Source organism: Pelodiscus sinensis, chromosome 5, assembly GCF_049634645.1.
Source record: "Pelodiscus sinensis isolate JC-2024 chromosome 5, ASM4963464v1, whole genome shotgun sequence".
In the NCBI taxonomy this organism is placed as follows: domain Eukaryota; kingdom Metazoa; phylum Chordata; order Testudines; family Trionychidae; genus Pelodiscus; species Pelodiscus sinensis.
The window spans coordinates 134365983-134382455 of record NC_134715.1 but is presented as its reverse complement, the minus strand read 5'-3'; the positions used below and the strand labels follow the sequence as shown (position 1 = coordinate 134382455).

The 16473-nt window shown below is 51.9% G+C and overlaps 1 protein-coding gene across 2 annotated transcripts in view; it reads right to left on the bottom strand.

Moving 5' to 3' along the window:
• Positions 1 to 2948: 2948 nt before the first annotated feature.
• LOC106731420 (C-type lectin domain family 4 member K-like) overlaps positions 2949 to 16473 on the bottom strand; it is a 42487-nt gene continuing 28962 nt past the window's right edge. Inside the window, exons 2-8 of one of the 2 annotated variants that reach the window (XM_075931100.1) lie at positions 13622 to 13859; positions 11830 to 11946; positions 11120 to 11224; positions 8305 to 8445; positions 7442 to 7593; positions 5798 to 5916; positions 2949 to 3695 (exon numbers count right to left, since the gene is read on the bottom strand). In XM_075931100.1, coding sequence (XP_075787215.1) covers positions 3530 to 3695; positions 5798 to 5916; positions 7442 to 7593; positions 8305 to 8445; positions 11120 to 11224; positions 11830 to 11946; positions 13622 to 13682 — 861 coding nt within the window. In that variant the 5' untranslated portion in view covers positions 13683 to 13859 and the 3' untranslated portion in view covers positions 2949 to 3529. Of the gene's footprint in view, positions 3696 to 5797; positions 5917 to 7441; positions 7594 to 8304; positions 8446 to 11119; positions 11225 to 11829; positions 11947 to 13621; positions 15706 to 16473 lie in introns of those variants that run through there. The other variant, XM_075931101.1, reaches the window with a different exon arrangement.

The window sequence follows — 16473 nt, the reverse complement described above, 5'->3', positions numbered from 1 at the left end:
TCTGTCTAAGACAGAGACTCTTGCAGCAGAGGCACAAAGTACGTATTTATAACTTCACATACAGATATTCTACAAGGACCTGAATGGCACATACAGAAGCAGTAGAACAGACGCTTTCATGTGACACCTCACATGGCCCCCTTTGTACATACTTTGGGGCAACCCACCCCCCCATGGGTGCACCAGCGATCTGGCTTCTCCCTTTTAAAATCCAGTAACGTGACACAGGCCCACACTCCAGGCTGCAGGAAAGTCCTCAAGAGGGCGAGTGCTCACACAGCATGCAAAAAAAGTGAGCTTGGTACCTGCGGTCCCCAGAGATGGCCAGCTTGCCACGTGAAAGATCCTCGTGTTCTCCAGCCTGCTCCATTGGGCTCATGGGTAGGCTGCTCTCTTGCGGAGGTGGTGTGTGAGAAATGGCCTTTCCCCCTCTCTCTGCACAAAGCGGATTGGATAAGAGGGTATGCCAGTCAAGCAGAGAAGGACTCGGTTCCGTTTCGGGGTTGGCGTTTTGGTGCTGAGCCTTTAGATCCGAGGCCCCACCCCGACCCCGGAGCTGAACAGGATTAGCATCTGCGTTTTCCATCCGCCTTCACTGGGGAAGACCAAAGCTTCTGGCCGAGCGGGACAGAGGGGTGGGGGGCTACAGAGAACAGGAAGTCAGGACTCAGTGGCATGATCAACCCCCTGGGGAACAACCCCAAGGGGATTTCTGTGGTCTAACAAGTCACACCTGGGTCTTCTCTGCATACTCTGCAGGGATACATAGAGGCCGCAAGAAAAAGAAAAAGGCAGGGACTCTGATGTGGGGGGCTGGTGCCTCTTGGATGAGTGTGGCTGCCGCCTCTTCTACACTACAGAGGTTTTTCTGAAGAAACTTGAGTTACGTCCACACTGCTATCGTGTTCTTTCAAAAGAAAATTGAAAGAACAGAGGGGTTTGTCCAACAATGGTAATCCGTGTTCTACGAGGAAGAAGCCTTGTAGACGTGGACGAAGGGGTTCGTTCGGAAGAAGAGGAAGGAGGAAAAAGCCCAGGTACCCTGGTGGCCACTCCACACAGAGCAATCACAGCTTACATGTGAGATAGCGTCCATTCGGTGTGGATGCTTTCTTTCGAAAAAGCAGCTCGCTTTTTTGATGCGCGGACACGCTCTTTCGGAAGTGTTCTGAAAGATCTCTTCTGGAAAACCTTCTTCTGAAAGAAGCCTGCAGCTTAGACAAAGCCTGAAGCGTGTTGGGCAGTGCAGGCTTGAGGAGGAAGAACAGGAAGACAGCTGATGCAGCTTCCTCTGTGTAGGATATTTTCCTGACTCCCTGCTAGCTTCTCAAATCTATTCCTTTGCCTCTTTGCACCTAGCAGTCAGTAAGAAGGCAGACAAGCCACCAGCTGATGCTCCCCTACTGGCAAACATGAGGCTTGAACCACTGACCTTGGCTTTATCAGCACCATCCTCTAACCAGCTGAGCTAGCCAGATGCTGGTTTCTTGGAACTGGACAGAACTTGTTTGGAGTAGGTGGGATTGGGTTCTAAGACCTCCCCTCCCCCCACCTGTATATGAGGCCTGGGGCCATCTAGGGCACGGATATTGCTGGGGTGCCATACCTAACACTTCTAAGCCAGCAGTTTGCAACATCTCTGCTGAGAGCTTGCATCCAGAACTTGGTGATTGGTGCATGCAATGTATTCTCCTTAACAACCTACTCTCCACCTTTTCTTTCTTTTATTAATAAACCTTTAGATTTTTAGATGCTAAAGGATTGGCTCGGGGTGATCTTGTGGGTAAGCTCTAAAGTGGAAATTGACTGGGGACCGTGGCTGGTCTTTTGGGACTGGGAGAACCTGTTCGGGGAAGGTTAGATTGGGTTCTAAAGCCCCTCACCTGTGTGTTAGGCCTGGGGCTGATTGTGGCATAGAGAGAGCTGGAGTGTCTGAGGGGTTTTACTCACGAGGCTTCCTGCTGGCTGGATTGGCAGCTGAAGCTCGGTGTGACTGGTTTGTGGCCTATTTCGGAAAGGTCTCCAGTCAGGGATTGTAAGGAGCCCTGGATTTGAATAATTAACCCTGAGTAGACACCCTCAGCGGTGTCCAGACCTGGCCCGGTCTGTCACATCTCTTCTTCCTCCTGGGAGAAGTATGCTAGCTGCACCCCCATCTCACACTGAAACCTGAACTCCAGCAGCTAACCCAAACAAAACAACCACGTAAGGGAACTTTCCAAGAGCTGACTCAGATTAGGAGGAACCTTGAGGTCAGTTCTCAGTTCCTCTCCAGTGGTTCTGCCCTCTCAGATTTACAGTAATTGGCTCACCAGAGCTGACCCATGGTCCACGTAGCCCAGGTACCTGCCTCTGATGCTGGCCTCTTCTACACGCTTCAGAGAAAGGTGCAAGAAACCCAATAATGGTTGGCGATGTACCCAAGCGGTTTTAATCCCTCGTGGATCTCAGTCTGGCTGCAACACTTCCTCAGTGTCCTGAGCACCTGGCCTCGGGCCAGGTCTACACTGCTGCTTTTTTCGGTCAAAGGTACGCAAACGCACTCCACCATTTGCATACCTTTTCTCGATAGTTTTGTCAGAGGAGGCTTTTCTGAAATTTGGCCTGTCTACACTGGGCCAAATTTTGGAAAAACCTCCTCTTTTGGAAGAGCCCTTCTTCCTCGTGGCACAAGGAAGACAGGGCTTCTGAAAAAGCGTGTCTGCGCTTCCGCAAAAAATGTCGGAAGAGGAGGGGAGATTTGGCAGAGCGGAGCCCAGAGAGGCTTCAGTTTCCATGGAAATATTCCTCTTGTTCCCCACAAGCCAAACACTCTGGGATTCCAGCTGTAGAGTAAAATGGAGGGTTCTATCTATATAGAGATTTCTATATTTAGAGAATATATATGTATTTCTACATCTTTCTGCATCTGATTTTCAAGGTGCAAAAACAAAATAGAAATTCTAGTGGAAGGCAGCAAATTATTATTTATTGAATGATTTGGAAGTAGTAACTCCATGGTCCAAGTAGTTTATTTACTGACAGACCTGGAAACATACAAATTAGAGACCCATTCATGCTGGGCAGCAGGGGACCAGTGTCTCTGCTACAGCCAGAAAGAACGGCAAAGCATATGGAAAATAATGAGATGAAACAAAATAGCCCCCCTTCTCCACTGGACTCAACATCCAGGGTCACCCCACCCCACAGCCCTAAGTTCCACCCCAAACAAACCATGCGTGAAAAAGAAGAGAAGAGAGAAGGAGGAGGACGATGTCTTTGCTCTGTGTGTGGCCGGGGCAGCATCAGGGAGGATGGTGCGGTGCTGTCAGCGCTCACAAACAAACAGCCAAGTCACGAGGCTTTGCTCCTGCTTGCTAGAGGACCCAGATGAGATCATATTACATATATTTGCATAATGCTGCAGAGACCTCAGAGATAAATCCAAGAATTCCAGTTCATTAATTATCTGCCCTTTGCCTCCGCTCCCGAAAAACTTTGGCTCCTGGAGTCTGGGGGAAGAGGGAGCTCATCTGTGCCCCCCATATCTTCAGCAGGGGATATTGCGCATCACCTCCTGTCCATGGGCCTGCTTACAAATCCACCGCATACGGAAAGTGCAAGGGGCGTCATTCCACAAAGTCGGTTTCTGTGTGTGGAAGTGAGCACAGTCTTCTCTGCCTCCACTGTTGTTAGGCTCACCGGGCAACCAGAACCTGCAGAGCAGAGTGTTACTGTCTCAGGAGAACCCCGGCCACGTTCTGACCTCGGTTCTGCTGCACGGACTCTGTAGTTAGCAGGGGACCGAGACCCCCAGAAATGACTCAGCAAAGTGATGGAAAGAGAGGGCAGCGGTGTCATGTTATTGGATTTTGAGGGGAGCAGCGGGGTCACTGTTGCACCCATGGGGGAAGTGTTTGCCTCAAAAGTCGGTAAAAAGGGGGCTATGTGAGGTGTCAAACAAACGCTTACTTTCTACTGGTTCTGTATGCGCTCTTCATAGATCTGTATAATGTCTGTGTGGGGAGTTAGGAATCTGTACTCTGTATGGTACAGAGGAATCTAGGGGTTATAGTGGACCACAAGTTGAATCTGAGTCAGCAGTGTGATGCTGTTGCAAAGAAAGCAAACATGATTCTGGGCTGCATTAACAGGCGTGTTGTGAGCAAGACACAAGAAGTCAGATATCTAAAAGGGTGTCATAAGGAGGAGGGAGAAAACTTGTTCATCTTGGCCTCTGAGGACCGGACAAGAAGCAATGGGCTTAAACTGCGGCAAGGGAGGTTTAGGTTGGACATTAGGAAAAAGTTCCTAACTGTCAGGGTGGTCAAACACTGGAATAAATTGCCCAGGGAGGTTGTGGAATCCCCATCTCTGGAGATATTTAAGAGCAGGTTAGATAAATGTCTATCAGGGATGGTCTAGACAGTATTTGGTCCTGCCATGGGGGCAGGAGACTGGACTCGATGACTCTCGAGGTCCCTTCCAGTCCTAGTGTTCTATGATTCTATGGAGACTGGAAGTTTCTCTGTATGTGGTTGAGCAATGGGCTCGGCCTACGGACATGCTAATTAGCAAGGCTCCAGGGACAATAGGTCTCTTAAGTACCCGGGACACACCTATGAATGATTCTAGGTGCCTGGTCAGAGACTATGTGAATGTCTCCAGCTTGGGAGAAGCCAGGAAGAAGGTATAAATAGGCCATGTAGCCAACTCCATCTTGATCTCCAGATCTGCTCCTGACCCCAGATGCAGCTTCCCAGGAATTCACGAGCCGGAAAGACCTGTGGACCCATCCTGGTATGGGATGTGCACCAAGGACTTTTAAGCCAGCAGCTATGACATCTCTGCTAGAGCCTGCATCAAGAACTGGGAGATTCGATGCATGTAATGTACGATACTTTAACAACCTTACTCTCATGCTTTTCTTTCTTGTAGTAATAAACCTTTAAATTCTAGATTCTACAGGATTGGCCCAGCGTGATTTGTGGGTAAGGTCCGGAGGGTAAATTGACCAGGGATCTGTGGCTGGTTTCTTGGAACCGGACAGAACTTGTTCGGGGTAGGTGAGATTGGGTTCTAAGACCCCTCACCTGTGTATGAGGCCCGGGGCCATCTGGGGCATGGATATTGCTGGGGTGCCAGAGGGGTTTTGCTCATGAGGCTTCAGGCAGGCAGCTGAAGTGCTCTGTGGGACTGGTGTGTGGCCTGTTTGGGAAGGTCTCCAGTCTGGGGGCTAGAGAGAGCCCTGAATTTGAGCAATTCGCCCTGAGCAGATGCCCTCAGCTGTGCCCAGACCCGGCCCTGCCCGTCATTGGCTTCTCCCTGCCCTGGTCATGGGCCTCAGCCCCAGCCTCTGCGCTCAGTGCACCGGCTCCAGCTGGCTCCATTCATGCCCCAGCCCCTGCAGCCTGCCCCCCACAGCCTGGGTGCTGGAGCACCGTGCAGCCCAGGGAGAGCGCTGGACCTGGCCGCTCACTGCAGGCCAAGCTGGCTGGGTGGAGTTGGCTCGGAGCCAGCCCCACAGCTGGTGTAAATCCAGGTGGTTCATTCAGGTCAATGGCGAGTCCCCAGGAAGGCTCTGGCCTCGGTCTCACTGGCACGGGGCACACGGTGCGTGTCTGGGCGCCGCTCTGAGCAAAGGGGCGTGTGTAGGAATTCCTGGGAGGCTGAATTTTTGTTGGGGCAACGCCCAGAAGCCTCCCTCAGGATCGGGCCCCCTGCGCTGGGGGCTGCACGGACTCAAGGGGCTGAGCAGACGCTGCTGAAAGAGCTTGTGACGAGACATTAACACGGGATCAGTCTCCATGTTACTCACCCCCTGCTGGCGTCTGCTCTGTATTCTGAGCCGTCCACCCAGCGCCAGCGGCCTTCAGTGCTCTGGTCGGTGAGTCCAATCCAGTGGGGTTTTTCCTGGGTCTCCTTGGAGAAGAACTCCTGCCCAACACAGATCCCAGCATGGTCAGGCCACCCAAGACAGGCTGCAGGGGCAGGCGCAGCTGCCAGGGCTGAACAGACTGGGGAGGGGAGCGGGCGTCTGGGGTTGTGAGCAGGGCACCGGGCAGCGATAGACATAGTGACTAGCTGTCACATTACTGAATTTGAGTGAGGCAGCCAGATCACTGCTGCACCCATGGGGGATGTGGAAGGGTAGCTGGTCCCAAAAGTCGTATATAGGGGGCCATGTGAGATGTCAAATAGAAGCTTACTGTCAGCTAATTTCATATATGATATTCATGTAAATGTGTAATGTCTGCGTGGGAAGTTCTAAGTATGTTCTTTGTGCGAGTATTAAATATTTCTCTGTGTGTCGTTGAACAATGGGCAGAGCTCGGCCTATGGACACGCTAATTAGCGAGGCTCTGTGGGCCAATAGCACTCAATGGGCCAAGGACACACCTCGGGAATGAGGAATGACACCTGAGGGCTGCCAGCAGGGGACACAGGGATAGGCCGCTGGCCAGGTGACCTGCTGCAGCCAAGAAGAGACCAGGAAGGAGGTATAAATTTGCCTTGTGGCCGTCTCCATTTTGGACTCAGCTCAGCCCTTCATCCCAGAGGCAGTAGTGCAGGGATCGAAGAGCCGGAAAGAACTGTGGACCCATCCTAACTTAGGATGTGCAACAAGGACTTTTAAGCCAACAGCTGTAACATCTCTGCTAGAGCCTGCATTGAGAACTGGGAGATTCGATGCATGTAATGTACTATCCTTTAACTACCGCACTCTCCTGCTTTTCTTTCTTGTAGCAATAAACTTTTAGTTGTTAGATGCCAAAGAACTGGCTCAGCGTGATTTGTGGGTAAGGTCCAGAGGGTAAATTGACCAGGCATCTGTGGCTGGTTTCTTGGAACCAGACAGAATCTGTTCGGGTTAGGTGGGATTGGGTGCTAGGACCCCCCACCTGTGTACGAGGCCCGGGGCCTTCTGGGGAACGGATATTTCTGGGGTGTCGGAGGGGTTTTGCTCGTGAGGCTTCAGGCAGGCAGCTGAAGCGCTCTGTGGGACTGGTTTGTGGCCTGTTTGGAGAGGTCACCAGTCTGGGGGCTGTAAGGAGCCCCGAGTGTGAGCAATTCGCCCTGAGCGGACGCCCTCAGCTGTGCCCAGCCCCAGCCCGGTCTGTCACACTAGCTGAGAGACAGTGAGGGAGTCCTGGAGTGTCTCTGGGTCTGAGACTGTGTAGCTGCATGGGGTAACCATGGCAACCTGACCCAAAGAAACGAGCCAGACCCCAAATCTGCCCCTTCCTCCCAAACTCTGGGGTGTCCAGGCCTGGCTCCTTGCCTCTGCCCATCTCTGCTTCTCAACTGAGGGTAGATCACTGCCTCAGGTTCTGGGGTTGGGCATCCTCACCCAGAGTTTGCCACAAGGCATGTCCCAGGTTTGCAGCATCCTGCCACCTGCTCCTGGCATTAAACCAGGCCCTGGCCCACGGTCTGAGCCCCAGGAGGGTCCTGCACTCACCTGCTCCCCTGGCGACAAGACGGAGGTCAGGTGTGAGCCCTGAGACACACAGAACTGCTGGGCTTCGAACCACGACTTCTCTTCTTGGGAGAAGTAATAGAGGTTCCCACCGTGACCCCTCCAGCCTGCGGAGAGTTTTGTCGAGAGGACCCCTGGGAGCAGAGACTAGGGTCAGACATCTGGGCTAGTCACAGGGACACCCGCAGGGAGCTCAGGGCTTCTCCTGCTGCATTTCCCCTGCCCCTCGGATGCCCAGGCCCAGGGAGCATTGGAGCCTGATTCTCCAGCCACTCAGTGAATCATGTCGGTGGCCGTAGGAAGGATCCCAGAGACACTGCAGAGAGCAGCCAGCCCAGGGTCCCTCCCCCAGCACGGAAATGCAGCTGTGTCTGGGCTGGAGCATGGGCTGGTCCCAGTGCAGAGCAGCACAGCTTTATTTGGAATGGGAAGACTCACTGCTTAGTTGAGCTAGCCTGGGGGGAACAGTGCTCAGGGACCATTAGTGGTCAGTGATGAAGGTCTCAGGTCTATTGCCCATCGGGTTCCCCCCACAGCCTGTAGGTTGGCGCTGGCCCAGGGACAATTGTGAGCGTAACCCCCCAGGCACTGAAAGGCCGATTTCTCTCTGCCTCTGCCTGGACTGGCCTAAAGCATCCAGCAAGAGCTGGTATCTGGGGCTTCCATTAGGCTAACAAGGCCTAGGGTGTAACTGAACTCCACACGGTTCTCCGCGGGGTTGGCACATGCGTAGCTGCAGGTGGTTCCTAATGCAGGGGAATTTGGTGTTGGCGAAAGCCTGAAACTCTCGTTTACCCCTGTACTGACAGGAATTGGGGCCGGTCAGCACTGCGGCTCAGACTTACTGAAGGAATCCTGCGCTGCTTGCAGTGCTGCAGTGATGCTATCCAGACAGGTCTGGAGTTCTCTGTTCTCCGCACTGACATTTCCCAGCTCGGCTCTCAGCATCCGGACTCCTGCTTGCACTTCGCCCATGAGCTGCAGCACTGGGAGCAAGAACACGGGATTGGTAGGACGTGTTCTAGGGCAGCCCCTGCCGGCCTCGTTGGGCCAGGTTGTGACATTACTGGATTTCAATAGGAAAGTGCCGATCACTGTTTCACCCACTGCTGTGTGCTCCCCACGCTCTGTGCACGGTGGGCTGTGTGAGGTGTCTACGGGAAGGTTCTGTGTTGCTGGTTCTGTTTATGCTGCTCACATACAGGTCTGAGTCTGATCTGTGAAGCTGTGACTGTGGCCTCAGTACTTGTATGTTGAATGTTTGGTGTCCGGGAGGCAGCAGCAGCCATCACCCACCTACTGTGAGGGGTGGCGACCCAGGCATTAGCGATGCTTCATGGACAATGTTTAGTAAGTGTCACCAATAAACACCAGAGCAATTATGCTGCAAACTGGAAGACCAGCCGGTACCCCATTTCCCCTTGCCTAAAAAGGACCTGGTGATCATGTGATCAGCTCCATTTTGGGAGGTGTCATTGCACTGGAGGACAATGGATTTCTTTCTGCACGGGCAAAGTTAGAAAAGAATCCTGAGGGTTCCTCCATTTTTGTCTTCAATCTGCTCTTGACTTCAGAAGCATCCCTGCTATGGAGAGAGGGCCCGTAGGATCTGTTGACCCGTCCTAACCTTCAACTCCCTGCAGGGGGGTTCCAAAGAGGATGGCGAGAGGCTGTTCTCTGCGGTGGCAGAACAAGGAACAATGGTCTCAAGTTGCAGTGGGGGAGGTCTAGGTTGGATATTAGAAAAAAACATTTCCCTGGGAGGGTGGTGAAGCCCTGGGATGGATTACAAAGGGGACGTGTTTTAAGACCCAGCTTGATAAAGCCCTGGCTGGGATGATTGAGTTGGGTTGGTCCTGCTTTGGGTGGGGGGCTGGAATCGATGACTCCCGAGGTCTCTGCCAGCCCTACGATTCTATGATTCTAGGAGGTACTCCAGAGACGTTTAAGATAGCAGTCTATTGCACCTCTGCGAACAGCCTGAATCAAGAACTTGAGGACTCATGTGTGTAATGTGCTTTCTTTCACAATCCTACTCACAACCTTTGAACCTTTTCTTTCTTTCTTTCTTTCTTTCTGTAAATCTTTAGATTTTAGACCCTAAAGGATTGGCACAGAGTGCTCGTTTGGGTAAGATCTGAGGTAATTGACTTGGGACTGTGGCCGGTCCTTGGGGCTGGGAGAATCTGTTCAGAGTTGGTGAGATTGGCTTTCATAACCTCTCATCTTGTAAGGTTGTGGAGATGGGAAGAAGGGTTATAACTTCTCCCCTGTGTGAGGTGGGGCTGGGTGGGGCGCAGGGAACACTGGGGTGTCTCAGGGGATTGCTTGTGAGGCTTCTTGCTGGCTGCTGAGGTGCTCTGTGTGGCTGGTTTGGTGCCTTCTAGAGGACGACCCCAGTCTTGGGCTGTAAGTAACCCTGGTTCCCAGCACTGTGCCTGATTTGACACTCTCAGAGGTGTCCTCAGAACCCCTGTTAAATTACACCAGCGCTGTGCTGTCATGCACCAGAGTGACTAACATTTACTCAGCCTAGTGCTGGCTGGGGCCAGAGGGCGTCTGATCTCCAGGCAAGGTGGGAGCCAGGCAGTGCCCCTGGTTGTGTGAGGTTATGTCTACACCACAAAGAAAAGTCAGGAACAGATACACAAATTGCAGATTCTTCCGAAAATGGCTTTTCTGGCACTTGGCCTGTCTATATGCGGGCAAATGTCAGAAAAAGCCCACCAGCGCTGTGCTGTCATGCACCAGAGTGACTAACATTTACTCAGCCTAGTGCTGGCTGGGGCCAGAGGGCGTCTGATCTCCAGGCAAGGTGGGAGCCAGGCAGTGCCCCTGGTTGTGTGAGGTTATGTCTACACCACAAAGAAAAGTCAGGAACAGATACACAAATTGCAGATTCTTCCGAAAATGGCTTTTCTGGCACTTGGCCTGTCTATATGCGGGCAAATGTCAGAAAAAGCCCTCTTTCAGAACATCCCTTCTCCTTCAGAGAACAAGGTTTACAGGGATGCTGAAAAAATGCATCTGCTCTTCTGATGTTTTTTCCTTGGAAGGGGCAGAAGTTTTTCTGCAGAAATGCTCTGCAGTGTGGACACAGCCTGAGAGACGCCCAGAGCCCAGGGAAGTGACAGCTCCAGAACCAGACTGTGATCTCTCTGCACATGGCTGGGGCTGCCTCCCGCTCTGCAGCCCTCAGAATCCCCTGGCTGCTGTATCACACTCAGGTCACGCCTGCTCCCAGCGACAGAAACCGAAGCAGGGCCCAGAACCTGCCTGAGTGCAAAGCTCCTGGTAAGAGCCGTGTGGTTAGATGCAAACTGGCCCTGCTCCAAGCCCTGCTCCGAGCTGATGGGCGGCACTGAGCTGGCTCTGCTCCTGCCTTTCCCGTCCCTGCGGCCTGGTCGACACCGCAGCGCCCGTACGGCTCCAGCAGCTCTCACGCACCCGCTGCATGGGCTGTGAGGCTGCCCCTTGCAGTGCAGACACCCCTGTGCCCTCCCGGTGCCTCCATTCCCCTCTGAGTAATGGGATCTCTCTCTCCCAAGGCGCCGGGAGGAGAAATGATCAAAGAGCACCAGGTGCCCAGAGGCGCAGTGATGGGCCCAGGGGAGTCCCCATGCTCGAGAAGGCAGCAAGCGCACACCCGGCCCCACTCACCGGCCAGCTCCTTCGAGGTGTCCACAGTGCTGTTGGGCTGCAGAGAGACTCTGATTTTGTGAGCAGCTTCTTTGACATCTCGTAGGTTTTTCTGCCCCTGGAAATCTAGGATCACATGGCCCTGGGGTCAGTGGTGCTTCGCTCGCAGCGAAAGAGAACAGACTCTCGCAGTGCGGCGGATGATTTGCTCGTTAGTCGAGATGAGATTTTTATTGTTCGTGCGACTCATGCACCAGAACTGGGAAGCATCTGCCATTTAGGCTGATGTCCGAATTGGGCAGGGGGGTTCCCTGGAATACTCCCTGAGTGCCCCCGCCCCGCAAGTACCAGTGCCCCATGAGTTGCCCATGGCTCCCCATTCCCTTTGTGGTGACTGCAGCCCCAGACACACTCCAAGAGAGCAGCCCTGTGCTCCCCTGACCACGGGCCCTCGCACGCAGCAAACCCCTCCCCGGCTGCAAACCAGCCCAACCTGGCCCTGAGTATCTACAGGAACATGCCACAGACACCCACAAATCTCCCCTGCCCAGCGAGTGGGTGTATGCAGAGCACTAGGAATTGACTGATCTGGGGGGACCCCGCACCCGAGGGGACGCTGCAGAGAACTGGGCCCCTCCCCTCAGCCCCTCCACTCACACCAACGTTACGGCCGATTGGTTTGTCTTTCGAAGAAGGACATGGCGTCAAATCCTGCGCCGGGGGCGACTTACACAGGACGGTCACTGCAACGAGGGAGACACCCAGAGCCAGGCTCAGAACAACCAGCAGGGAGCAGAGGGTGTTCGCGGACTTGCCAGACGGCGCAGCGGGCGTGTCAGGGCGTTTGCCTAGTGGGGGACAAGAGGAATGTTTCCATGGACGCGGGAGCCCATCTTGGCTTTGCCCTGCCAGGTCTCCCCACCTGGTGAGGAGTCAGCCCAGTCGGTGGGAGGCCGAAGCCACAGTGCCCTCACGTAGCTGGGACTGAGGCCAGGGGCTCAGGGCACTTTGAGGAAGCCTGGCAGTTAGACAGAGATCCACGGGGGAGTAAAAACCCTGCGGAGGCATCAGCCACCCACTAACTGCCTGGGCTAAGGCATAACTGTCCGGTGCTGGGGTATCTCGCTCCTTTCTCTGGGGCATCCGCACAGGCCAGCATCAGAGGCAGGTGACTGGGAAGGAAGGACGTGTGGCAAGGATGTGCCCACTCTGCCACTCTGAGTGCAGAAGGAGACGGCCCCACTGGAGAGCTTAATACCCTGCCTCTGTAGGCTCTGCTTAAAAATAAACTCCCCAAGGTCACAGATTGCCTGGCCTGGGGAGACAGGCTGCCACCATCAAATGACCCAGGAAGAGGCATCTGACTTCTTCCAGAAGTGGGCCCCCAAGCTCCTTTACCACAAGAGAGCTTGGAGAAAACAAGCCGCAGCCTCTGGTAGCCGACCACTCAGAACTCCTGCTACCTTCCAGGACACAAGAATCAAACCATCGCCTTAAAAAAGGTGATTTTATTTAGAAAATGAAAAGATCGACTTGGCAAAGCAGACTTGGTTGCTAGGTGTTATCGAGCAACGGAGAAAAGAACAGATTAAAGCACAGAGAAAATGGTACCCTGGACTACAGCTTAAAATGAATTGTATGGGGGAAGCACATGGACTTAGCACAGGCAGGAGCGGCCTGAGACGAGCTGCCAGCAACTGGTGCCCTAGGCGTAATGCGCGATTGGTGTGCAATCGGCGCCCCTGCCTGCAAAGCCGTCAATGGCAGTTTATCTTGGTACAAAGGCGACTGCCTAGGACGCCTTTATTGACGGGCTGCCACTGAGCACAGGGAAGTTTAACCAAATAACAAAACAAAGAAAACAAAGAAAATAACCTGATTGTGACTAAATAGACATTTTTTATTTACTTACAATCTGTACTTCAAGGTCCAGTCCATTTCCATGCCCACTATGCTTTGTAGGCATGATAGTTCTGCCTGGTTCAATTCATCTTGTTTCCCCAGCTCCTAGCTTAAAACTCCCACAAAGAAAACAGCAGGCAGGCGTATCTAACAATTCAGATTTTAACACTCTCCCACTGGCCCTTCTGGCTCCTGCCAACACCCTGTAGCTACCTCAGTTTAACCCTTTGGTCACTGAATGCGGCCAGCACTCTTCCTATCCATCACAGCATGCAAATCTTGAAGGGCAGAACCAGTGCAGAGGAACTGAGAACTGACCCCAAGGTTCCTCCTAAGCCCTGGCGAAGTCCCCTCACACGTTGGCTTGGTTTGGGTAACAAGCTGGCTTCTGTGTGAGATGGGAGCCCAGTTTGCAAGCCCTGCGGGGAGCCAGGGGAGATCAAGGCCCAAACCAAACCTCTCTTGCCCACTGCACATGCTGCTGCTGCTGCCCCGGGTCTAAAGCTGACCAAGAGCAGGGCTGAGCTGTGGGTCTGTTCTCCCAGGTCAGCCAGTGCCAAGTGGTGGGAGTCCAGAGAACAAGGCAGGTGGCCTGAAGGATTCTGTGTGAGAGCTCCTTACCAGGAAGCCGGAGTTGTTCTTTTCCAGTATCCACATTCATATAAATAGCTTCGTCCTCCATTCTCCGTCCATGCCCGTGAGCTGAGCTTGATAAATGCTTTCTGTTAAGCAGGTGTTTCGCAGCGGCTGGTTAACACATTTGAAGCTGCCCAGAGACAGCAACGGACAGCGAGTTCTTTAATTGGCAGGGCAAAAAGCCTCAGACCACAGCGTGTAAGGCTGGGCTTCCGTACATCCTCTGAATGAATTGAAAAAGAGAGAAGCCAGGCTGCCTGCTAGGCAAATGGCCTGAGACCCCATATTCTATCCAACCTGCTCTTAAATATCTCCAGTGATGGAGAGTCCACAACCACCCTGGGCAATTTACTCCAGTGTTTCACCACCCTGACAGTTAGGAAGTTTTTCCTGATGTCCAACCTAAACATTCCTTGCTGCACTTTAAGCCCGTTGCTTCTTGTCCTATCCTCAGAGGCCAAGGAGAACAATTTCCCCCTCTCCTCCTTGTGACACCCTTTTAGATTCCTGAAAACTTCTATTGTATCCCTTCTCAGTCTTCTCTTTTCCAAACTAAACAAGCCCAGTTCCTCCAGTCTTCCCTCATAGCTCATGGTTTCTAGAACTTTCATCATTTTGGTTGCTCTTCTCTGGCCCTTCTCCAACTTCTCCACATCTTTTTTGAAATGTGAGAGCTGGACACAACACTCTAATTGCGACCTATTCAGCGCAGAGTAGAGCAGAAGAATGACTTCTTGTGTCTTGCTCACAGCACTCCCGTTCATGCCTCCCACAGTTATGTTTGCTTTTTTTGCAACAGCATCACACTGTTGACTCCTATTTAGGTTGTGGTCCACTATAACCCCTAGATCCCTTTCTTCAGGGCTCCTTCCTAGACAATTAGTGGATTATTGAATAACTATGTTGTGATGTAAACGCAAAGTTATTATTTATGATGTTTATTTATCATGAGGTCTTATAAAGATGTTAATTAAATTAATTTCTTTTGGGACTGGAGCGTGGCGAGGCTGAGCTTCTGGAATCATAGAGTCCTAGGGTGGAAGAGACCTCCGGAGGTCATCAAGTCCAGCCCCCTGCCCAAAGCAGGACCAATCCTTTCCGGAATCCTTGCTGAAAATCCAAAGGCTCTGAGTTCTGGGTCTCCAGGTAACTTTCCATGGGGATTGGGGTTTTTCTTGTGGCACTGAAGAAGGGCAAGTTAGCCAACTCTCGCCCATCCAATGGTGATACCACATCACATCGCTAGCTCATATCTAATGAGCTACCTGTTGTTTTCTGCCCAGGGTCCACCAATTTTTAAGGCCGAAAATGCTTGTTCGGGTCATCCGGTCTGACTTCCTGACCAGCACAGACCAGAGACCCTCCCCTGTGGTTCCTCCATCCAGCCCCAGACACCCTGTTCAGATACAGCAGGTGTGTTAGGAGTCATCCACTCTTGATTAAAGACTCCTAATGCTAGAGAATCCACCACCTCTCCAGGTAAGTTGATCCAATGGTGACTTACCTTCCTTTTACAGGTGGTGCTCTATTTCTAGTCTGAATTCATCTAGTACATCCATAAATCTAGCAATACACGCTATTCCTTCATTTGGCCCTGAAATCCTTGACAGTATCTCAGCTACTGTGTGGGGCTGTGCAGTAAAAACAGCTAGAGGTAAAAATGGGAAGGTGTCACATTATTGGATTGTGAGATGACCATACAAATCATTGTTGCAACCACTGTTCTATGTTTGTCCCAAACCCTGTACACAGTGAGCCAAGTGAGGTGTCTATAGAAAGCTCTTGATTCACTGATTCTGGTTATGTTCCTCATATGCCTGTATCATTTTGTATGTGAAGTGATGAGTTTTGACTTTGTTCTTGTTCTTTCAAATGTTTGCCTCTGGGAGACACCAAGAGGAGGCTTGGCCAGCCCATTGTGAGTAGGGCTGGATTTTTACTTATTACACAAAATAAGTAAGATTCTGAAGGTTCTATAAATGCAAAAAAATTGCTAGTCTTAGTTACATCCTCACCTATATACATGTAGGTCTGCAAATGTAAAACCTTATTACTTCCATTTTCAGAGTCCTTTCTGTTAAAATAATACACAATTTTGGTGAGCCCACAGGGGATCTTAAACTTGATGTAGTTTGGGGCCTGAGCATGTGTGAATCAAGCTCTTGGAAGAAGACTGGTAATCAAGTGAGTAGCAGCACTTGACTGACAATGCACCTTGGGTGGTACCAATCCACAGCTGGTGAGCTGTTCTGTGAACATTCAAACCAGCACAGGAGTAATGGTGTCTGCCTAAACAGGACCGAGTCCTGCATGGACAGGTGACTTGCTCATGTACCAGACTCCATCGAGGGACATACTTTTACAGCACGAGAACAATGGGATTCCCTCCACATGGGCCAGGGTATAAAAAGGGCCCTGAAGTTTCCTCCCTTTGTCTACAATCTGACTCATCACTTCATGAGCATCTTTGCTGTGCACTGAAGCCTGAAAGGACTGAAGACCCATCCTAACAGTGAATGTGTTCCAGAGACTTGAATTAAGACAGCAGATTGTCCCATCTCTGCTACAAGCCTGCACCAAGAACCTTGCAACTTGTGTGTGTCATTTGGTGTCTTTAACAATTATGCTCTCAATCTTTTCTTTCTTTCTTTTATTAATAAGCCTTTGGATTTTACATCCTAAAACAGGGCTACTCGACATGCGGCCTACGGGTCACATGCAGCCTGCAGCTTGTCTGTTTGCGGCCTGCAATGCGGTTGGGTTAACGTGGGGCTAGCAAAAATGTAGTCATTATAATGGTCTTCTATTGAGATGTGATTTAGTAGTTCAATTCCTGG